At 29.8% G+C, this 23,977-nt stretch overlaps 5 protein-coding genes across 33 annotated transcripts in view; 4 read left to right on the top strand and 1 right to left on the bottom strand.

The window, feature by feature from the left end:
• Window positions 1–21,259, top strand: part of LOC145183456 (MAP/microtubule affinity-regulating kinase 3-like) — a 62,670-nt gene extending 41,411 nt beyond the window's left edge. Inside the window, exons 11-22 of one of the 16 annotated variants that reach the window (XM_090084650.1) lie at window positions 8,969–9,068; window positions 9,711–9,951; window positions 10,050–10,209; window positions 12,537–12,670; window positions 12,770–12,883; window positions 13,785–13,964; window positions 15,096–15,137; window positions 15,229–15,270; window positions 17,831–17,866; window positions 18,507–18,573; window positions 19,071–19,116; window positions 19,300–20,073. In XM_090084650.1, coding sequence (XP_089940776.1) covers window positions 8,969–9,068; window positions 9,711–9,951; window positions 10,050–10,209; window positions 12,537–12,670; window positions 12,770–12,883; window positions 13,785–13,964; window positions 15,096–15,137; window positions 15,229–15,270; window positions 17,831–17,866; window positions 18,507–18,573; window positions 19,071–19,116; window positions 19,300–19,409 — 1,272 coding nt within the window. In that variant the 3' untranslated portion in view covers window positions 19,410–20,073. Of the gene's footprint in view, window positions 1–8,968; window positions 9,069–9,710; window positions 9,952–10,049; window positions 10,210–12,536; window positions 12,671–12,753; window positions 12,884–13,784; window positions 13,965–15,095; window positions 15,138–15,228; window positions 15,271–17,830; window positions 17,867–18,506; window positions 18,625–19,070; window positions 19,117–19,299 lie in introns of those variants that run through there. The other 15 variants (XM_090084657.1, XM_090084644.1, XM_090084658.1 and 12 more) reach the window with 15 other exon arrangements.
• LOC149889635 (uncharacterized) lies at window positions 1,285–2,287 on the bottom strand. The gene has a single exon (XM_090084665.1). The coding sequence runs from the start codon at window positions 2,285–2,287 to the stop codon at window positions 1,868–1,870; it is 420 nt and encodes a 139-aa protein (XP_089940791.1). The 3' UTR covers window positions 1,285–1,867.
• The window catches only part of LOC145182799 (DNA helicase MCM9-like), a 169,116-nt gene continuing 151,786 nt past the window's right edge, over window positions 6,648–23,977 (top strand). For 7 of the 14 annotated variants that reach the window (XR_016451644.1, XR_016451645.1, XR_016451642.1 and 4 more), the window contains exon 1: window positions 6,648–6,689. The gene's annotated coding sequence lies outside the window, so the exon portion shown is untranslated. The remainder of the gene's footprint in view (window positions 6,690–23,977) is intronic. The other 7 variants (XM_090084634.1, XM_090084632.1, XM_090084633.1 and 4 more) reach the window with 1 other exon arrangement.
• The window catches only part of LOC145182797 (histone-arginine methyltransferase METTL23-like), a 64,702-nt gene continuing 47,372 nt past the window's right edge, over window positions 6,648–23,977 (top strand). Inside the window, exon 1 of the mRNA XM_090084661.1 lies at window positions 6,648–6,689. The gene's annotated coding sequence lies outside the window, so the exon portion shown is untranslated. The remainder of the gene's footprint in view (window positions 6,690–23,977) is intronic.
• On the top strand, window positions 16,217–17,694 carry LOC149889634 (uncharacterized). Its single transcript, XM_090084664.1, has one exon. It carries the CDS (start codon window positions 16,407–16,409, stop codon window positions 17,004–17,006), a length of 600 nt encoding a protein of 199 aa, XP_089940790.1. The 5' UTR covers window positions 16,217–16,406; the 3' UTR covers window positions 17,007–17,694.

Raw genomic sequence — 23,977 nt, 5'->3', positions numbered from 1 at the left:
GGGCACCAATCTGAGTTAAAGCTTGCCAAGTCTAAGCCTAGTTAGTTAAAAAATAAAAATTAAGCTTTTTTCTAACCCTACACAGGCTACTTATTGCATCAGGAGAAAAGAAGATACAAAAGATTTGAAAGACTGAAAACATGAGCGCTGGGAGAAAATTCCACAGACATGAAGTTTTAGGAATAAGTTAATTATAAAACTTTGATGTTCAGATGGCTCCATTAAAATATTTGCAGGACACAACTCGATTACATATTACTGCTAAAGGTTTAAATAATAAAAACATATTGTTATCACTTCTTTGTTGGTCCTTTTTTATATAGATATTTAGCAATAGTCATGAATAATTTTTCCTGGTCCATTGTTCCCAACAGTAGAAACTGTATTGGGTTGAGCCGTCATCAGCATGATAACGTATAAGCCATTCTATTCTAATTATATCGTTATAGTATTCACAAATGTTGTGATGCAAGCATTAACAATTTTTGTACAAAAGTTAATACGACATTCCATATGTTTGCAAATAATGTGGAATCGGGCTTTAAGACGTCTAAAAGCATTCTCAACCACTCTTCTAGCCTCACAAAATACTTTATTATAGTTTTTTTGAACAGCGCTAAGCTCTAAATGGTCAAGATAAGGTTTCATTAAATGACATGTTAAAGGAAATGCTGAATCACCCATCAAACATAGAGGAACACTAGAACCACCTAGCTCTTTACAGCATTTATCAAATAGATTTGAATCTAAAATTGTTTTCAAAGAAGAATTCTGCAAAATATTGCCATCATTATTTCTTCCAGGTAATCCAACACTCGTATAAATGAAACAGTATCTACAGTCTACTACAGCAAAAAGAACAATGGAATACCATCCTTTATAATTATAAAAAGAAATTGCATGATCTTTAGGCGCTGAAATAGGGATATGGCATCCATCAATAGCTCCAATGCATTGGGGAAAGCTAAGTATAGCTTCAAAATCTCTACTACATTCTTTTAAGTTTTCTTCTGACATTGGAAATTTAACATCTAGGGAGCAAAAAGTCATTATTCATGGACAATTAAATTCATGGACAATTAAATTTGCAGTTGACTTACCTATGCCATAAAGACTGGACACAACACGATACTCTTCACATGATGCAAGATAATCCAATGCAACCGCAATACGTTTTACTACTTAAATAGGTTCTCTCATTGCTGTTGTAGTTTTGCTTAAATATGTATGCAATTCATTAACCAGGAAATTAAATGTTTTATGATTTACTTGAAAATGTTCTTTAAATTCACGTTCCTTCAATTGAGTAAAAATCTCATTAAACCATTGAGAACTTTTCAGTTTAACCCAAATTTTTCTTTCAATTAGATCTCCTTGTTGATTTAACTTTGAGGGAGGTAAATTTAAATACAACAATGGGTGGGTGATTGATTCATAATCGATTGATGTTTTACTTCTTGATTGAAGTACTGCTAAAATGTTTTCCTTGTTTTTCCAATAGCTTTTTCCTTCACAAATATCTTCCTGAAAAGTTTTTAAAATTATATAAGTATATTATTAAATGTAACATTTAATTAGAACTCAAGGAAAGTTAGAGAATACGTTTTGAAAAACCATTTTATTAGATTTAATAAGCCAGCATGTTCAGTAAACAGAGATAAAACTGAAATACAATACATATATAAATAGAGATTCTTTTACAAGCTCTTACAGTATATCACAAAGTAAACTATCCCTTTAGTAAAAACTTTGAAAGATCTTGTTATATATATTGCAGATATATTAAAAAAGTAAGCCTATTGTAAAAAAAAATTTGATCTTTTGATATTAATATAACTTTTTTTAAAAAATAATTGATCTTTTGACTTTAATATTCTACTTGGGCTTTAGATACATCTACTTGGGCTTTAGATACCCTTTCAATTGCATCGTACATACACTCTAATGCAGTGACCTCTCTGATTCGTAACATTTGTAAATGGATTTGAACATCAAGACTTTTATTTGCTATCTTTAAATATCCAGAAGAAAAATTTGCCTTTTGATTAGTACTTACCAGTTTTGCTATTTTGTTTGTTACTTTTTCATCATTAGTGCTCCTTCGTTTATTGCAGCCAGATGTAGATGGGGTTGGTTCTTCATCTGGAATAGAGACATTAGATTGGACATCCCTTGTAGTATTATAAATTATATTTCCATTAAAATTTATTTCAAAAATTTGAGAGACTTGACTTTGAGTCATTCTCCCCCAACTATATAGTGTGCATATACAGTATATAACAAACATATATGCATATACAGTACATATATCTCTTTAATTCAAATCTCCTCAATTCAAAAACCTTCATTTTTCGATTAATTGCAAAGACACTGTGAAAGGTGCGTAAGAAGAGTCAACTTTCTGCAATTCAATAAATCTCTCTAATTCAAAGTTTTTTTTTCCCCATAAAAATTGAATTAGAGAGATAGTACTGTATAGTACTTTAAATTATATGACAATAAAGTATAATAAATTACTTGATCATCAAGACAGTCTGGAGAAGAAAAATTCTGATATTGTGACAAAAGGTCATTGTCTATGGAAGCTTCACCACCTATTATTTGGGCAATTCTATCATAAGGCCACCATTTACTTGGAGCTCCACCTGATGAACCTACTTGAAGTTTTTCTCGTCTATAAAAAACAAACATATAAGCACATCATTAATACTATACAATATGAAACAAATAACTTTAAATGTGATAGTTAATTAATATGTGTTAAACTGTAAATTTAAAATATTGGCTGGAATAAATCTTAAAGTAATTATTCATCATAACACTCGTTTATAAAGTAAATTGCAATTAAATATTTTTGAATACAAATGAAAACTAAATGTCTACTAAAGAATACCACTAAGGTCAATTTAGCAAAATAGCTTCAGCATTTCAGTAAGTAAAGTATCATAAATTAAGTTTAGAATAAGTACTTACCTGAATTGTTTCCTCATATTACTAATTTTTGATTGAACTTGAGATCCAGTTAAGGGAGGTGCAATATGAAATGTGTTTGAAAATTTAACCACTATTTGTTTATAAATATTTGTGTTTCTTCTTGAAGATACTAATGCTTTGTAATCCTTCCATAAATCTAATAGCTCACTTGTGTTAGTTATATTCCATACAAATTTATTTACAGAAGATGCAACAAGACCAGTATTAGTAACGCTGGCGTCAATAATGTCTTGATCTGTATGCTGAGACATTGTAGAAATTTTAAGTTTACTAGATATTATATACTAGCCTGTCAACTATTAAAAATAATAAGTAAATTTTAATTAAATAACAATTTCTTGTAGGGGAGAACCTTAATGAATGGGACAGTTTTTGTAAAATGCATTTTTTGAGGTTGATAAATTTGTTTAAAAATTACTTTGAAAATAGTTTGATAACTATTAACTCTCGTACTATGATAAACAAAAACAAAGAAATTGATTCCGCATATGGGTATTGGTAAAAAGAGAGTTTTATTGGACCATGGCATTTGTCACATTCATTAAGAACTACTCATTGAATGGGACAAAAAAAATTATTGAATGGGACAAATCTAAAAAGTTAATAAAAGAAGAGAGGTCCTAAGTAAGTTTCAAGGCAGTCAAGCAATAAGAGTAGTTTCTACAATTAGGGAGCCCAAAAAAGCTATAAATATAGCAGAATGTCTGCAAATATTGACAAACCTAAAATAATTTTATTAAAAAATATGTATATTAAAAATAAATTAAAAACACGAATAATTGTTTTTAGTAAAACAAAAAGCGTTGTTTAAATGCTTGGATATAATACCCAGTAATGACACATTTCCAATAGGGAAATGAGCCATTGCCTACAGCATCCCTATGCTAAATTATAAATTAGAAATAAATAAACAACTTTATACCATATAAAGTATCTAGTTTACTTTCAAAAAACTCAATAACAAAGTATCTTATTAGATATTTAAAAAATTCATTTTATTTATGTTTAACCAAAATACAAAAATCAACAATTATTGTTTGTTGCAAAATACATGAAATAAAAACCAATAAATCAAAGAAAGTGTAGAAGATATTAACAGTCAAATTCACATAGTTCGCATTCATAATAACACTTCTTGCTGTTATTATTACAATTACCACATATCCACCATTGACAAGTAAAACACTGAATCCAAGCAGGCCCAAAAACCAAATATATGCAATATGCAAATATTTAAATACAAACATTAAATATATAATTAAAAAACACACAGATATACACACACATATATATGTATGTGTATGTATAATACATATACATACATATAGTATATGATATACATACATGTGTGTGTGTGTGTGTGTGTGTGTGTGTGTGTGTGTGTGTGTGTGTGTGTGTGTGTGTGTGTGTGTGTGTGTGTGTGTGTGTGTGTGTGTGTGTGTGTGTGTGTGTGTGTGTGTGTGTGTGTGTGTGTGTGTGTGTGTGTGTGTGTGTGTGTGTGTGTGTGTGTGTGTGTGTGTGTGTGTGTGTGTGTGTGTGTGTGTGTGTGTGTGTGTGTGTGTGTGTGTGTGTGTGTGTGTGTGTGTGTGTGTGTGTGTGTGTGTGTGTGTGTGTGTGTGTGTGTGTGTGTGTGTGTGTGTGTGTGTGTGTGTGTGTGTGTGTGTGTGTGTGTGTGTGTGTGTGTGTGTGTGTGTGTGTGTGTGTGTGTGTGTGTGTGTGTGTGTGTGTGTGTGTGTGTGTGTGTGTGTGTGTGTGTGTGTGTGTGTGTGTGTGTGTGTGTGTGTGTGTGTGTGTGTGTGTGTGTGTGTGTGTGTGTGTGTGTGTGTGTGTGTGTGTGTGTGTGTGTGTGTGTGTGTGTGTGTGTGTGTGTGTGTGTGTGTGTGTGTGTGTGTGTGTGTGTGTGTGTGTGTGTGTGTGTGTGTGTGTGTGTGTGTGTGTGTGTGTGTGTGTGTGTGTGTGTGTGTGTGTGTGTGTGTGTGTGTGTGTGTGTGTGTGTGTGTGTGTGTGTGTGTGTGTGTGTGTGTGTGTGTGTGTGTGTGTGTGTGTGTGTGTGTGTGTGTGTGTGTGTGTGTGTGTGTGTGTGTGTGTGTGTGTGTGTGTGTGTGTGTGTGTGTGTGTGTGTGTGTGTGTGTGTGTGTGTGTGTGTGTGTGTGTGTGTGTGTGTGTGTGTGTGTGTGTGTGTGTGTGTGTGTGTGTGTGTGTGTGTGTGTGTGTGTGTGTGTGTGTGTGTGTGTGTGTGTGTGTGTGTGTGTGTGTGTGTGTGTGTGTGTGTGTGTGTGTGTGTGTGTGTGTGTGTGTGTGTGTGTGTGTGTGTGTGTGTGTGTGTGTGTGGATATACATAAATGTATATAAGTACAATAAATAACTACAAAACAGGAATTATAAGTGTGTGTGTGTGTGTGTATATATATATATATATATATATAAAATATTCGCCATCTTTTTAATACTCTGTTATCAACAACATATCTAATTAAACATTTATACATATTTATACATATTATAAATATTATAAATATCATGCATCAACATATCTAATTAAATATTTAAAATTAATTTCATTTAATAAACTATTGATCGACTCAACTTTAAAGAATACTAAAGAAAAGATTTTAATAGAGATTTAGTTCTCTCAACTCTGAACATAATATTGAATTTTAGCTAAAGCATTGGTCACACTTGTTTAGAACCATATTCTAACATCAAATCAAAACGTATTTAAAAATAAAATTGTGTGACCATAACTAAGTTGCCGAAATATATTTTTCTGCTTTTTTCACATCAGGCCGTTTGGAAAAGTCCCATTCAATAGGCTTCCCACTATATTCACAAAAGACAGGAGAGGCTAAAAACAGTAATACCTAACCGCAAATGTTTTACAAATTTAAAAAGTAGAGACATTTGGGTGTTTAAAAATGGAGTTTCATTTTCCATAACTTTAGTAATCGTTGCAAAATCAGACACAGAAAATTGTTTTTAAAAATTACTTATTGTTCTTCAAAACACAATAACATCCAATGCCATTATGTTTAGACCATAATAGAAATAAAGATTTGGTCTGTTGAATGGTTGCGTCAAACACTTCTCACCACAGAAGTTTGGATAGCCAACCGTAGATGCTTCTATGCAAATTTGGCTTTGTCCCATTCAATAATTGTCCCATTCATTAAGGTTCTCCCCTAATTGTAATAGTAACTGAATTACAGTTACAAGTTATTGTATTACATTTACTTCTAATTTTACCTTATAAAATACAATAACTATTACCATTACATCATGAAAATGTATTTAATTACAATAACAATTGCTATTGATCCAAGTCTGCTTAAGGTAATTGACCAAAGTCTGATAAGTACACCCTTTTTCAGGATATACATTAAAGATTAAAATTTTTCAGGATATACATAAAGTTAAAATTGGCACCATGTTTTTTTTTATAGGAAAACAAAGAAATATTCCGGAACATTTATTTGTTCTGGCTTTTTGGGACGGTACAAAAGTTCCTCAAATGTTCTGTGAATTTTTGTTCAAGTTGCGTTCACACCAGAGAATATTTGTTTATGTTCCATGTTCCATGGAATGTTCCATTAAATATCCCCTCGTGTGAATCACATATAAGGGTGGAATGCAAGAACTGAACTTAAGACAAGTTCACAGAAAAAACACGTACTACATTTTAGTCACTGTGTATTAAGGTTAACTAATAAATAAACTTAAATAATTTTTTGACCAAGAGGTAATCCACTGTTATTCAGAGTGGTAGTCCTCTTATCAAAATGTAAAAAATCAGATAGAGCAATTTGTCAATCATTGGTGATAATGAGCACACCTTATTCAACAGACCAATTTGCAGCTCTAGCAGCCAACTGGCCAGGCCTAGGTCAAGGTAACCATTCAGCTGCTTCTCAAAAGCTTGATACTATGATATCAAAACTAATAGCCACAGTCAGCATACTTCACACCCGCATATCTGCTCCTGAAAAAGAAAATATTACTCTAAAAGCAAACCTTTCTCAACAGTCAAACTGAGCATCTCCGAGCTTAACCACAACTCTTAACTGGGCAAGCGCAGTCAAGCACGGTACAGAAGCCAATAAAGTAATTATCACAGCAGTCAACGAAAATGCCAAAATTGTAGAAATGAAATCAAAAAGAGCTATAATTGCCTTTCTTCCAAAATCCTCTGACAATAATCAGAGGCTAATTTCATTTCAAAGTATGCTCAAAAAACTTAACTAATGTTGCTTTTAAACTTGTTGGGCATTTCACAAAAAAGATTAACAATATCACCAGTTTAACTACAATAGCAGCTGAATTAAATTAATTGATCATCGTTGAGTTTGACTCGAAAGAGCACCGCAGTGATCTCTTATCTAATGCAAAGCAACTTGCCTCATTAGATGAATTAAATTCTGTCTACATCCAAAACAGTCAACATCAATGGAAGAGAGAGGATCCCATTCCTCAAATGGAAATCAGCTGTTGAAGCCATTCAGTCGCTCTCAACATCTCACTAATTCGTTCATTATCAAAGAATCAGCCTCTGTTGAAAACTTTATGTACTGATATCTTTTGTTAGCAATTTGAATTGAAATGTTCTTAAGCACTTGACAAACAGTTGAATGATTAAATTTCAGCTCCTCCAAATCTCCTATTACTCTCTAAAAGAGTTTATTTATTGTTACTTGAGTATATTATCATTTGTTGGTATAAAATGATGTTATTTAAAAACATAATATAAAATCTACAATAAGAAGGTACTATTTTCTGATACCATTTCTTGCAATAGCCAGTTGTTGTACAGATGAAAGAGGACATCCTCGATTGTTAACATTGTTGTTTACAATGTTACTAGCTAATACTAAAAAGGTTTCTTTAGAAAATCTGTATCACCTTTTAAATTCTATATTGTTGTAGCCTTCTAAATGATTGGCTCTGTCAATTATATTCCTTGGTATGTGATTTGGCATATTTCTTCTTCCTCTTCTTCTAAAATGCAGCACATACTGATTCTTTTTTTAATGTTTAAAAACAAGTTTTATTTCATATTATTGTAACTACTTCTCATGAACTCTCTTTAACTACTTTTACACGTATCACTTCTTTGTATAACTGGAACTGTTTTTGTATAACACATGTTTTCACAATGATGTTAATCAGTTTTCTGTACTGAATTGATTGACAAAAATACTTTCACAATGTAACCTAAATGAAATACGTTAATATACCTAAGTAGCCATATTTGCTTGGTAAAAACTCATTTTTATATTTGCAAAGGTTGTAATAAGTTATATAGTTTGGTTTTAAGATTGGTCTGGAACAGACTTGAAAAAATGACTTGAAAATTCAAAAATCCTTGTTTTTCAAGTCTGGCTTCAGTTCAAACTCGCTTCTTGCATTCTGTATTCCGTTTAAGTCAGACTTCAGATTTGAAGTCTGACTTGAACAGAATGGAAGAAGTCTATTTTTGGCGGTTTTCAAGTCTGACTAAAGTTGAAGTTCACTTTATGCATTCGCTCAAGTCGCACTTCAGGTTTGAAGTTCGGCCCTCGCATTCTACCCTAAGACTCTGATAGCCCTAATAAACAGATTCAAAATATTTTGTTTTTGGATGATATATGCAATCCTGTGGTATTAGCTTTCATATTTTCATCCATATTAGCCTCTATAATATCCAACAATCTTTATATACAATCATCAGAAATTAGTATAAAACATTTCATTACCTTATAAAATTGTATGCTATCTTTACCTTTTATTAACAGAAAAGTTAGTTGTGAACTCACCGAATTCAATAGACAGTTATACTTTTATTTATGTAAGCCTCTATAATATCCAGAAGTGTTTACATACAATAATTGTAAATCAATGTACTTAATGCTTTTTGTTATTTTATAAAAACGTATGCTATCTTGTTAAAGTAAGGAAAAGTATCATAGCTTGCATTAAATGGAATTTAATTGATTTATCACAGGTTATTATGACTGACAAGTGGATGAATATTGGATATGAAAATGATGAACTAAAGCCTCATATTGAACCCAAACCTGATCTTAATGATCAAAGAAGATTAGGTATGATTTTTGATGTTTAGGTGAAAAGTATGTATTAATGCCTAAAAGGCATATTGTTCAGTTTAAAGTAAAAGTAAAAAGATTCAACCCATCAGTATTGTTGTCAGTCTACAAAGATGGAACTGTCAGAGTTGTTAAGTTATTTTATAGTTGTTCTTTTCAATAGAAGGTTCAAGTTTTTTTCTTTTTTTTAAGTAATAGGTTCTCAATTTAAACAAAAGAACCCAATTATTTGGTTACTTTGTAAGATTAATATGTACAAATTTATGTGTTTGTTACCGATATAAGTTCATATATCTCTAGATCACATGAATACAATCTGTGTAAACTGTGTTTATATACATGTATGTGTTTGATACTTAATCTTATGAAAAAATGATTTGCAAAAAAAAAAAAAAAAGGTTTAATTCAGAATGATTTTAAAGTGTTTTTCAAATATGTTATATTTAGAAATGGGAAAGTACTGTATTTTACTAGATTTACTGAATATTTCATTTTCATTATAAAAAAGAATTATTGAAAAAAATTTTGAACAAACTTAGTATGCAATCATCAAATAATAAATGTTTTAGGCTAGTTATTCCATCTTTTCACCTTAGTAATACTTTATGTGTCCTTAACAATATTTTTAACATAATTTAGATGTTATGGTTAAAATGGGTTTTACAATGGATGAAATTACAGAAGCTCTTAAGGCAAATAAATATGATGAGGTCATGGCAACTTATTTATTGTTAGATGAGAATAGACTAACGAGTAATGACTCCATCACAATTGATGCAACCTTCTTAAGAAATTCTTCAAGTGAAAATGTTATCAGCAGAAGTAGACTGAACCAAAATAATAAAACAAATAAAAATATTGATCTGAAAACGATTGAAAGGTAAGATCACATGAGCTTTAATGATTTTTACAATTGAAACCAAAATTAAAGAAGTTATTTGTAATTAAATTACTTGTTTATCTAATAAATTTTTGTAGAATACCTTCAAATACAGAGAAGGTTTATTCATCAAATGGGGATCGTTTACCACTCCAAAATTCTGGTAGAGAAGTCCTCTCTGTGGCTTCAGCCAGAAACCCAAATCAATCAAATATTCCTGATCTTGAGCTTGAAAAAAAACGTTCTACAGTTCAAAGAGTAAGTAAATCTTTTAAATTTGTCTCTGATTGAATATAACAGGAACAAAGTTTTACTTAACATTTATCATCAAAGTATTTGCAATTTTCAAATTATAAATACAGTTGATGACTAGAGTATAGTTATGTTTTTTCACTTGAACCTCAATTAAACACTTTTTAAAGCTAAATATTTATTTGGCAAAAACCTAAAAACCTAGGTGGGTTGGTTTTTCCAACTGTAAGCCAAGACCACTCTTATTTAAAGTCAAGAACCTTTATATGTAAGTGTGAGTACAGGGTAACAAAGTGTCCTCAATGCCGAGGGTTTAAAAAGAAAGCAGCGACCATTTAATGTGTCCTTTTGGCTACATCTTTTAAATGGACAGAAAAAACTGCACAAAAAATTCATTTTAAAGTTTTCACTTCCAAACTTTGAGCACATGCATTTATCACAATAATATAGAACTAACGAATTAATTACAATTATTAGATAACCTCAAATATACAGTGAGAACAGAATTTAATCGTACAAAGTAACTTTTGTATTTTATTTTGCTAAAACTTGCTTTTATCTTCACTGAACATTATGGCACCCAAGAGTAAATATTTAAATACTACTCAACGAAAACTTGTTATAGAATTGGTTAAACAAGGAAATACTTATAGAAAAGTTGAAAAACTTACAAATATTCCATCTACAACAGTAGGAGCCATTATAAGTAAATACAAACAGTATGAAACGTTTGAAATTCGTACTGAACAAGGAGGAAAGCTGAAGACAACCTGACAAGATGATAGAGAAATTTTAAGAATGATTTTAAAAAATCGGTTTAAAAGTGCAAAAATATAGCAAATCATCTGAAAAAACATAACGGAAAACACAATTTCACTAACATTGATTAGAAATTGCATTCATAAAGGGGGTAGAGTGGATGTACAGCTTGGAAAAAACCATTTTTAACAAAAAATCACATGAAGAGAAGAATGAATTTTGCAAAAAAAAGTATTATTTAATGCCAGCATCGTTTTGGAAGAAATTTCTTTGGTCTGAAATATCAGTTTAATTTAAAAAAAGTTTTAACCTATAACATTTTTCTTGTAAAATTACTTTATGTACAAGTGTTCTCATCCCCTTTTTTTTTTAATTTTATTCAAAGATGTTAATTTTATTGAAAAATTATTTTCTACAATTAAATTCTGTTCTCACTGTATAAGTAATAACTTCATAGAAAATTTAATGGAAATCTTATAATTTTTTTTTTTTTTTTTTTTTTTTGAACCTTAAAAATATAAAACAATATTATATTTTTAATAGGATTTTAAGTAGAGATAGGATTTCAGAACTTGACTAATCACTTTCAAGTAATTTTTCTTGAGTAATTAAAATTTAATCAACCAGATTATGTAAAATTACTCCTCTTAGTTAAATTTGTTACAAAATTAATATCCTCTTTTATTAGTTTTGTCATTAACAAAATAAATGTCCAAAGTTAAATAATCAAATCTGAGTTGTTTCCTAATTAATTGTCAAACTCCTGTAATTTTAATTTTTCATATGTAAACAATATATTCATTTTAATTGAACTAAATGCTCCTCATAGTTGTTTCATCTGGAAGAGTTGTTAGTTGTTTTACTGCTCTACCATAATAATTATGAAGCATGTGGTTTTTAAATTAACTTATGCACTAGAAACATACCTTACTGCATTATTTGTATTACTTTTTTTTGTTCCCATTTTTTAAACCATAACTGGTGGAATCCTACTGGTTCCAATTTGTTCAAAATTTATGCAAAAGTAATAAGTTTTCTGACTTGTTAGAAAACACTATCTTCCAAAAAGTGTTTAAAAGTTTAAAAAATGACTTTGGAATGGTTTTAAAGTAGGCAAGTATTAAACTCATTCTTAAAAAAAGACGGGTTTTTTTAGAAAAATTAGCTAGGATATTTTTTTTTATTTAACATATGCTGGTTTACTCCACTGGGACCACCTGATGAAGTAAATGGGGGTGTTGGTGAAAAATATTTTTAACAAGATATAGGACAGAAAAATACTTTTAACAAGATATAGGACAGAACTCCTTTAATGCAAAAAGGGTAAATTATGTTACAGTGAATTATTTTTTATCATTTGTTATAAATGCTAAGGTCTTGACCTCAATCATGCATTTGCATGATTGAGGTCAAGACCTTAGATAAAGTGTAACAATATCAAAAAAAAGTGTGTATAAAAAGATTATGCGAAAAAATTTCATAGTTTTGATTAATTAATCCTAGACATTCCCTTTCTCTTTTCTTTCTTTTTTTTTATTTAAGTTTATTGTATCCATTAGCTTAAATCATTTCAGCAAAAAAGTGCTCCATCATCTGCAGCTAGTCGAAGAACAAATTATGTACCAGAGCGAAGTAGTACACGAGCAACTTCTACTGCTCATCAAAGTTCAAATATATCAAATGGAGAGAAGTCTGACATTTTGACAAGGTAAGCACTTAATTTTATATAACAAGGTTCTAAAAAAATATTTTTAGATATGTGCCTATCTTTTCTAAAAAAACAATATTAAGATTTTCTGTTTTTAAGTGAAACCAGTCCTTTAAAGACAAAACAGAAGAATGCAAGTGATAATCGCTTATCTCCTACAAGACCCTCACAAAAGAATGATAGGAAGTTAGAAAGTGATTTGAGTAGACCAACGTAAGTGCATTTATGAGTAAATATATTTGCTTTGCAAAGTGGATTTAATTTAAGGAACTTTTACTAAGATATTGTTCTGAAAGTAAAGTAATTAATAAAGCTTTTATTTTGAAATACCTGAGAAATTTTGTTTAGATAATAAAGATTACTGTAACAATTAAGTTTTCAAAAGATATTTTTTCAAATTTTTTGTTAAGAATTTAGCTTTATATATTTTCTTTACAATATGGCTCAGAGAATCTGAAAGGGCAGATATGGCCAGTACAAATTTAGGAGGTGTAATTAAGATTTTTGTTGTTTAAATTAATTTAACTTTGTTAAATTAATTTAAACAACAAAAATCTTAAAAATGTTAAAAATTAATGAGTTAAAAATGTTCTAAAATTAATGTAAATAATATATAATAATAAATTTTATTAACAATTAAGTACATTAAGCAAGCTCTTATGTGTTAGTTGAAATAAATTTAAGGGTTAGACATTTTTCAGTTTTGCAATTTTTGTAAAGTTCTTAACAAATATTAGTATGTGTAATATGTTATAAGAAACAAAATGTTCTATGCAACTCAGGAAGAGGGAAAAAAAAAAAGTTTAATCATCTTTTCATCTTGGAATTTTAAAAGTTTCCCTTTTAGTTTCTGGTTTGTATACAATTAACAACAAATCATGCTAATTAAAATCTCAATCATGAGCTTAAATTACATCTATCAACAATTAATATCAGTGATTTTTTTTCTTGGATTACCACTTCAAATTAAATTAATAAATAGTAAACTGTTTAATGTTAATAAACATACATTTTTAATTAACCAAATCTGATGTGGAATAAAATTATGTTAAAGAAAATTCTTAAAAATCGTTTCTTTTTTTTCCTTTTTTTTTTCCCCCTTTTTTTTTTACAGGACAGCTCCAACTGGTGCATTAGATATTGGCCGTAATAAACAACTTAGAAGTACCTATCATGGGTCATCAGGGCAAAAAAAAATACGACCCCCTGAAGAGCGCAGTCAGGATACAAATAGCACTGCTCATCAAAATAGAACACCATGGTTATCAAAATTGAAAAGTAGATTCAGTACTAGGTATTTTTTAATGCTTAGTCATAAATGATTCAAACAATATCTTTTAGGATAGATTCCTTTATTTAGTGGTGTGGTAAGAAATGAAATGTTTGGTATAATTCTTTCAATGGTAAAGTATTTTAATCAATTGTCCTACTTTAAATTGAAAGGGCTAATTTATGTTATCATTAGTTGTAGTAAATTAATTGAAAAGTAAATATTTAGCTTTTGCATTTTTTTAGCTATTTTACTACATACTTCAATATTAAGTATTATTAAACTCAACATTTTATGGTGATGGTTTCTAGAGTAAAAAGCTGTTTTGCTTTGTTAAAAGCACTTTCTTTTTCTTGTTTTACCTTTTGTTAAGAGTTCTTAGTTGAAGTACTTATTGTGTATTTTTTGTAAAAAAAAAAAAAAAAAAAAAAAAAGAAAATATACATATATATAGATTTTAAAAACTTTTATAAGCATTTTTCAAAATAAAGCCCGTCTTTATTTCCATAATTTAATATTATCAAGGTTTAAACCCAATATAATCATAAATAAAATCTAAACCCTTTTTGTTTTTTAGGCTCATCTGTTATAGAATAGGAATTAATATGGACATAGGCTCTCCAGAATTATTGTGTTAATGTTTTTATTAGACACACAATTTCCCTAGTTCTGCTACAAATCTGATTTCAATATATAATATAATAATTGTCCAGATATTCTTTTATAGTGTTACATTTAACATCAGACTTGTAGCAAAAAATTCAAAAGGATACTTGTTATCAACTAAGTAGAAAGGACACAAAAGTAATAAAGTGAAAAATTTTTCTAAAGCGTCAAAAGTATTTTAAACTATGTATAGACTTGTATCAACTTTTTATTTTTCAGTTTTATAGTTTTAAAGAAGCTAAAAAGGAAACTATTTTATTGAGATAAAATGTATATTTGAAGTAAAGGTCTTTATTTTATAATCTCTCTAGCATGTATTTACATTATTGGTTTCAACTTTTTGTTGAAATCTTTTTTAAGAACTGATTTTTTTCTCTTATCTATTCATAATTTCTTAACTAAATTCTTATGAAAAGTTTTTTTTTGATAACTTGCTAGTTGTCTTTTCATACCTCTTGAAAGATTTTTTTTCTTTCGGTTTTATCTTAGACTCTCGCGTGCAAATTTATTCAGCAAATTCAGGCGACGACGGTAAGTGTCTCGTCTGGCTCAATACTTTTGCAACTACGCGCTCTCTTTTTCATCATGTTTTTAATTTATTTTTTTTTGGCAATTAATGGAGCTCTAAAGATGTTTATTGGATCTGGCATGACATAAATGTTTGGTGAGTTACTTAAGTGCATGATATAGTTTTCTTAGCCAGACGTGTGATAATATTTAAAGGTTAAATAAATTTTTTCTTATTAAACTTTTTTTTATTTAATAAATTTTTAATAATAAAAGAAGAAACTGAATTTATTTTATGCTAGAAATTAACAGCTGTAGGTAACTAAGCAAAAGTTTATGACATAGTTTTAATACCCTGTATTTATATTACTAAAGATCATGAGCTTCTATTAACCTCTCTGCTAATATAATCTCTAAAGGATAAAGTAATTGAAAAAATCAAGCAAAAAAAAACCAATTAGTTGCTTTTTCAGCTGCTAAATTTTTTTTAATAAAAAAATCCTTTTTATTGTTATTAAAATAATAGACATGGTCATTTATGATAAACGAAAGTTTATAACATTCTTTAAGCTTAAAAATGATCATGAATCTTTAATAACAATTGTAGAGGCTCATTAATAATTAATTTTGATGATCTTTTCATTCGTTAAAATATTAATAATATTAACAATTATGAGTATTAATTATGTTAAAAATTATACATATTCACACGTCTGGTATTTTAACATTAATTTTTTAAAAGTGCTTCATTTTGGGTTGAGAGAGTTTGTTTAAAGAATTTATTGGCGCTTGTCTGGTTTCGCACCCCCCCCCCCCCCCTTTTTTTTTTTTTTTTTTCTTTCAGATTCTGAAAGATCTTTGTCTGAAACGGAAAAAAATGGTACTCATTTTTATTTTTGACAAAGAAAAAGTACTCTTATTCACATTTGAATATTCCATTTTTCCGTTAAAAATGACGCTGCTTTTAACTCCTTTTTGAAACTTTTTAATGATAGTTTTAAAACCATTAATTCAAACCGCTGAAAATATTTACCTGGCTTTTACAAGCGTTAAGAAACACAAAGAACAAAAAAATGGATGGAGTGTTATCAACAAAACAAAATCAGTTTTTAAGTAGTTTTTACACTCCATCTTTGATGCTTGTCCATGTTTTGCTGCGTGACTTCCTAATACCAGTAAATAACAGGTAACAGGTATAAAATTATTTGGAATTTTTTCGAACGGTTTTGATGTCTTATAATTAGTCGCTTAATAAATTTGTGTCACCAGTTTTTTACAAAGAGAAATTTCAAAATGGCTAGAAAACCAACAGTAGATGAATTCGATAACATCTCGTTAACTCAAATTGGTGCAAGGTTTATGAATAATCGCGAAGAATGCATAAAGTGGTTGAGAGAATTCGGTTTGCTTGCTACTGTAATGATTTGTTCCGTTTGCAACTTGCAGTGTAGCGAACAGCTGTACACACGCAGTGTAGATGGAATAACCTGGAGATGTACTGTTAAAAAATGTAAAAAGACTGTAAACATTCGCAAAGGCAGCGTTTTTGAGAAATCAAAACTGGAGTTGTGGAAAATCATTGGAATAACATACATATGGGCTCGTAGCGCAGGCAAAAGTTGGGGACTGTCGCAAGAAGATATTCAAAAAGAATTGGATATTGGATGCAGGGAAACTCTAAGCGATTGGAACCAGTTTTGCAGAAATGTTGCAGTAGATTACTTTTTGAATAATCCTGTAAAATTAGGCTGCCCTGGCTGTGTTGTAGAGATTGACGAATCTCTTTGCTCGCCGCAAATACAACCATGGCAGAATTGTGGAAAGCCAATGGATATTTGGTGGTTACGAGCAAACAACAAAACAAGGTTTTTTAATCCCTGTAGCTCAACGTGATGCAGCAACTCTTTTGCCTATTAAACATCAATGGATAAGGCCAGGGACGGAAATTTGGAGTGATATGTGGGGTGCTTATAGCACTCTTGGAGCACAAGGCTTTCAGCATGGTACAGTGAACCACTTGCTTCGCTTTGTAGATCCGGCAACAAACGTGACAACTAATCGAGTTGAAGCAATGTGGAGTCGCAGCAAAGCAAAGTTTAAAGCATTGTTTGGAACATATAGAGACATGATTCCTGACTATCTCAGCGAATTCATGTGGATGCAGAGATTTAAAGAGCATGCGTTTTTTCACTTTTGGGATCAAATTGCTACTAACTACCCAGTAAATTAGGTGTTCGTAAAACTATTTGATGAACACAGCTCATTATTTGTTTTTTATATTTCTTTATATATTGTAATGAATAAATTTAGTAGCTTTTCAGTAAATGTTTTAATTTAAGTCATTTTTTTGTTCTTTGTGTTTCTTAACGCTTGTAAAAGCCAGGTAAATATTTTCAGCGGTTTGAATTAATGGTTTTAAAACTATCATTAAAAAGTTTCAAAAAGGAGTTAAAAGCAGCGTCATTTTTAACGGAAAAATGGAATATTCAAATGTGAATTAGAGTACTTTTTCTTTGTCAAAAATAAAAATGAGTACCATTTTTTTCCGTTTCAGACAAAGATCTTTCAGAATCTGAAAAAAAAAAAAGGGGGGGTGCGAAACCAGACAAGCGCCAATTTATTAACATTTCTAAATCTAACATAACTTTAACAAACATTAACTCTTAAAGTATACAATATAACTTAAGTTTTATCGAAAGTCTCTCTTCCCATTTTAGGTTGAACTATTTAAAAGACTTCAAACATCATTTTTTGTAAGTAAATCTTTTTAATTATTTGTTTTAATTATCTTCTAACTCATCTAATTTTTTAACTTTTGTATAAAATATCAAACTTTTTTTTATTTCTTTTTTAAATCTTAACTTTTTAACCCTATGGAAGTGAGCATTGCTCTTAAGTAATTTCTTTTCTAACTTTATAAACAATAAAGTAATTCTTATGAAAATGTTAAACAGTGAAAATTACTTACCAAGGAATGTCAAGATCTATCTTAACATTCTCTGTATTTTGAAAGATCATTCAAAAAAATTTTTTTTAAAAAAAAAAGGTAAATGATGAAAAAAAGATGCGCGTGGCTTAATGATGATTTCTTCTTTTATCAACTTCTTTTTTGTTTTTTTTACTGCTGAATTATATATGTTGCATTAAAAGTTATGCTGTATTTTGGTTATGCTATAAAGTTGTCAGCGATTATTGCTCATAGAAAACTATTGATGATAGTGTCTTATTTGCTATTTGGTCATTTACAAGCAACTCAAAAGTTTTTGTTTCTTGCGTTTAATTTTACTAAATGTTATTCAAAGAACTTGGTACTTTTTTTTTAATACACAAAATTAAATTTAACGAATTTCCCTTGAATAAATATTTTTACAGCGATCTTGTTTTTTTTTTTAGAAGCAAATTCAGCCCAGTGTCTCAGAAGCTATCTTTTTGCATTAGCATTAAAGCGTTTCAAAATGAAGTATTTTTTAAATCTAACTACTTATTTACAGATTGAAGAGAAACCTTTAAGTTATTTGATAAGCGGCGTTTGAATCAAAAATACTGTAAATAAAGTATTCTTACTAAATTTTATCAAAAAAGTTATTTAATATTTATATTTTTGCCATTCATACATTTTTCCACAACCAGAAACCAAGTTATAGCTCATAATTTTGGCTGTGAATAAATTTGCTTATTATTTTATGTATATATAGATATAGTTTAAGTTTAAAGAAAAGACTGGATGCTATACAAAAAGCAATATTTTTAGCACATTAACAAATCATTTAGTTGACAAACCTAATATGATTTCTTAAAATTTCAAAATCAGATTGCATTTAGTGACTTAAAATTTCTAGGTTAATATACCGTCTTGGTGATGCACATTTATAATCTTATTTTACATTATCTGGTTAGTGTATAAGAAACTAAAAACCGGATTAAGTTTTTTATTTTTAATTTTAAATCTCCACCTAGGATATTCTTGTGACGATAACAAATATGTGCGAACTGACTAAATTTGGTACCAAGTTTCTTTAAATAATGTTTATTTATGAACAGTTTTTTCCGAAAGTACTTTACATTTTATTTTCAATTTCGTTAAAAGAAATCTTAAACATTTTTGGTTAAATTTGTTTTTGTTTTTTTCTTTTTTCTCTTTTCTCTTAATATGAAATATATGAGAACTTTTCTTAATTTCGTTTAGACCATCTAATCTTTCATCAAGCCCTACAGATTCCCCACCAAAGTATGATGACTCTGCTCTATCTGGTGATAAGCCTCAACCGCGTACCCTTCGATTCACGTGGAGTATGAAAACCACCAGTAATTTGAATGCAGAGGATTGTATAACAGAGATTAAAAGAGTTTTAGATCTCAACATGTGTGACTATGAAAGTCGTGATAAGTATTTATTGTATTGTAATCACAGAAGTCCGCATGCCAATAATGCGCTTGTGCAATGGGAAATGGAAGTTTGTAAACTTCCCAGGTTGCATCTAAATGGCGTGCGTTTAAAACGCATTCATGGTCCAGCCATCGAGTTTCAAAATATTGCTTCAAAAATAACTAGCGATTTGAACTTATAGAGTTCAAAATATTTAACGGGTATTTTTTGGAAAAGAATTTAAAATAGAAGAGAAATATGAAATGAAAGAAACGGAAGTGGTTGTCTATATTATAAACATTTTTATGAATTTAATTTTTATGACTTAAAAGGGTTTTTTTTATGAAAATTATAAAGTGAAAACTAAATCTACGGAAACTGTTTGACAATCGATGTTTTAGTTTTTTCCTTTTCCTTAATATAAAACTGTATTGCAACGTGTGTACTAAATGTTACACTTTTTTCTCTTATTTGGTACTTGTATATATTGTATCCATAAATTTTGTTATTTAAACGCAACTAAGTTTGATGCTGTATGGTAATTAATGGTATAATTTAATTTGATTTTCTCGTAATCCTTTGAAAAGTTTAAAATATTGTTTTCGTTGCTTAGTGCTGCTCCAAATAAATTTTTTTTTAGACAGGTTCACTTTTTAAATTGCTATTTAGCTTTCGTGTTTTTTTTTTTTGTTGTTGTTGTTGTTGTTTTTATCAGTGTATAAATCTTTTTGATCTTCTTACCATTACTATTATGGTTATTTGCGCGCATTTTTTCAATTATATCGATACTTTTGTATCACTAATGAATTTCTAAACCAAATTCTAAAAATTTATATCATTTCCTTTAATTCATGTAAAACTTTTCTGTGCTTTTTCCTTACCCTAAAAATGTTTAAAAAGATATTCGAGTTTATGAAAACAGAAATAACATTAACAGTTATTTTTCTGTAAATCGTAGTTTCAAGCAAAATGTTACTTTAACAATCTTATGTTAAATTTTTTTTAGAGAAGTTCTCTTAAAGAAGTTTAGGTAGTAGATTTTTTTACAGCGGTTTTTTTATTTTTTTATAGTCATTCACTTGGTGAAGATTCGGTTCCTGTTGGAAAGCCTCGTTCTCTTAGATTCACATGGAGTATGAAAACAACTAGTAGTATGGAGCCATCCGACATGATAAATGAAATAAAACGTGTATTGGACCTCAATGCATGTGATTATCAACAGCGTGAAAAGTTTTTATTGTTCTGTATCCATGGTGATCCTTACGAAAGTTCATTAGTCCATTGGGAGATGGAAGTTTGTAAATTGCCTAGACTATCTTTAAATGGAGTTCGTTTTAAACGTATATCAGGTTCTTCAATCGCTTTTAAAAATATCGCATCAAAGATAGCAAACGAATTGCAGTTATAATATGGTATAGTAAGGATCAAAACTGCCTTTTAATAAACGAGGCTGTTGTGTTAGCCTTAGAAGCTCCAAGTATTGGATTGAAAATTATCTCTTAGCGAAAACGAGCTTCAAAAGGACTTTCTTTGTGTTTGGAATATTCACCTTGTAGTTAAAGAAAGAGTGACGTCTTTGAATGTTTTATATATAATTCCAGCTTATCGAAGACGGTTTTATATATAATTTCAGCTTACTGAGGTTTTAAAACTCAGTAGCTTCATGAAATAGTTATACATAGTACGAATGTTATAAATTAAATTTTCTTTTTTATATCTGTCTAAATTTATTAAAACTGCTTCAAAGGATATAAAGAATAATTTTATAAGTCTCAGTTTATATGGTATTGTTATTTTTTACTCGGGATTATCTAATTCTTTAATTATTTCGTTGATAACTTCTCAGTTTTAAGTTTACGTGTTAAACTTTATGGCCTGATTTATATTTGCTTCGTTAAAATAACGTTTAAGGAACTGCGCTGTAATCAATTTCATACTTTAGTTGACTAAATGTATTTCTATGAATTTGACTGCACAAAAAATTTTATTCTAACTATAATTTGTAACCTACAACTTAATTTTAAGGCTTAGTAATTTTTCTTTAAACAAGTTGTGAAGTTGTAGCTAGTGAGCTAATGCTTGCGGCTGTTGGTTGATTGGTTTATGACTTGTAGAACTAAGAGCAAAAACCACATTAAAAACTTAAGTGTTTTTCTTTCGTGTGTATGTGTGTTAGAAATTAACAGCCCAATTTTTTTTCAATTGTGTACTGGAAATTTGACTTTTTATTTTCATTAAGACCGAAAAATAAACACTGAATAAATCCAGCGTTTAAGTTTTTTTTATGAAAGATAACGTCTCTGAATAGTAAATATTTTATATTCTTATAAATGAAAAGCTATCGACCTAATTATACTGAAATGTACATAAGTAAGTTATGAGCAATCGGAAGCAGTGACTGCTGAACTCTGAGCTGTGATTGTCTTAGGTTTTGTACTTACTGAAATTGGCACAAAAGTTATAGCAGAACACAAATTTAAAAACAAAATGTATTTCTACCGCGCGATATTTTTGTTTAAGAAAATTTAGGAAGTTTAAGATGTTCTTTCAATGTATTGATTTTAGAATAAGAATATAAGGAAAATAGTTTCGACGAAAACTTATTTAAATAGGTTTTATAGCTAGTGATCGACCGGAACAGAGATTTTGCCGGAACCGGAACCAAACCGGTGTCACGTTAAATCAATGATATATTATATATACTAGATGTCTAACTTCGATCCGAAATGTGAAGCCGTGGGAGCCATTTCTAATTCGGGCAAAAACGTGCATTTTTAACTTTTATTTCGCACGTCGGATATAGTTTTTGCCCTTATTACAAGTGGCGGATTCAATTTGTAAACAAAAAAAGCGGCTTCACTTTTTGTCCAATAAAATCCCGCAAGTTAGACATCTAGTATATATAATACAATGATATATTATATATACTAGATGTCTAACTTCGGTCCGAAAAGTGAAGCCGTGGACAAGGCAATGATATATATTAACTAGATGTCTAACTTCCGAAAAAAAGTGAAGCAAATTTTTTTTGCCACCAGCATATGATTGGATAATAACTTGTTTTGCCACCAGCATCTGATTGGTTAACAGATATTGCGGAAAAACGAATAGCAAAAATAAAACAAAACATCGCTAGAAATTTTTCTTCTTTGCTGAGGCTACCGGTTTTACAACCTCCAAAAATTTGCTTCACATTTTCTTACGGAATTTATGTGAAGTTAGACATCTAGTTAATATACAGTACTGTGAATATGTTTTAGACCACTTGCATAATTAGACGTATTTACAATTTTTTTCCTATATAATTTTTTTAAAGCGTACTTAAGTTTAATAATATACAAGAAAAGTTGAAAGAGTATATTATTTTGAATAAATAAACAAAATTGATGAGAGAACATGAGGGATTTGTTTGTTTATTTATTAAAGCGATGTGTCATAATAACTACCGACCAAGCGTTCATCTAAATAAGAAATAAAAATAAACTGGTTTATAGTGATTCGGGTTCATACTCCTTCATTTTTTGTTTTTGACATTATAAAGTGCAGTGATAGAATGAATTTAGTACAATAATTATGGGTTTTGGTACATTTTTAAAAAGTTGTTATTTTTTATGAACACAGTTAGACAAATCGTTAAAAATAATTAAACAAAGTTATTAATTTGCATTTTTAGATAAATTATATATTAGATTTCATTTTTAAATGTTTTGTTTTGCATTTTTAGATTAATTAAATGGGTAAAGTATCTTTAATAGGGAGACAAAAAGTTATTGTGCTTCACGAAGAAGGTTATTCGCAGCGCCAAATTTCGTCCAAAACAGGATATTCAAAGACTGCTGTTACAGAAATCATTAAAAAGTTTAGAGAAACTGGCTCCCTTGAAGATAGAAAGAAAAGTGGTAGACCTCCTAAGCTAAAAAAAGATGACAATAAATATTTAAAAACACTTTCTTTAAAAAATAGGAAAAAAACATCAACCGAGCTGGCAAAGGAGCAACTGGGAAAAATGTCACAGCAACTGGGAAAAATCTCAGCTCTTCTTGTATTCGACGACACCTACTCAAATCGGGATTAAGAGGGTGTGTTGCAATTCGAAAACCATTATTACGGCGTGGTAATAAAGAAAAACGACTTAAATATGCGAAACAACACAAAGATTGGGCCCAAGAAAAGTTTAATCGGGTTCTGTACACCGATGAGTCCAAATTCAAAATTTTTGGAACAAAAAGACGCCAATATGTTCGAAGAAGAATTGGAGAAGCCTATAAGCCCGAGTGTTTAAACCCTACCATTAAACACGGAGGAGGCTCTTTACAAGTTTGGGGCTGTTTATCTTCATCTGGAGTAGGTGATTTGATCAAAATAGAGGGACGACTCACCGGGGAACGTTATGTGGATATCCTAATGCACCATGCTGTATCATCCGGAATGAGACTAATAGGTCATAATTTTATTCTGCAGCAGGACAATGACCCAAAACATTGTTCCCGAGTGGCAA

This window comes from Hydra viridissima, unplaced genomic scaffold (genome assembly GCF_058129835.1).
Source record: "Hydra viridissima isolate aposymbiotic clone 2 unplaced genomic scaffold, HvirCarnegie_v1 scaffold_4, whole genome shotgun sequence".
Classification (NCBI taxonomy): domain Eukaryota; kingdom Metazoa; phylum Cnidaria; class Hydrozoa; order Anthoathecata; family Hydridae; genus Hydra; species Hydra viridissima.
The sequence above is the reverse complement of the archived record's forward strand: the minus strand, read 5'-3'. Positions and strand labels throughout refer to the sequence as shown.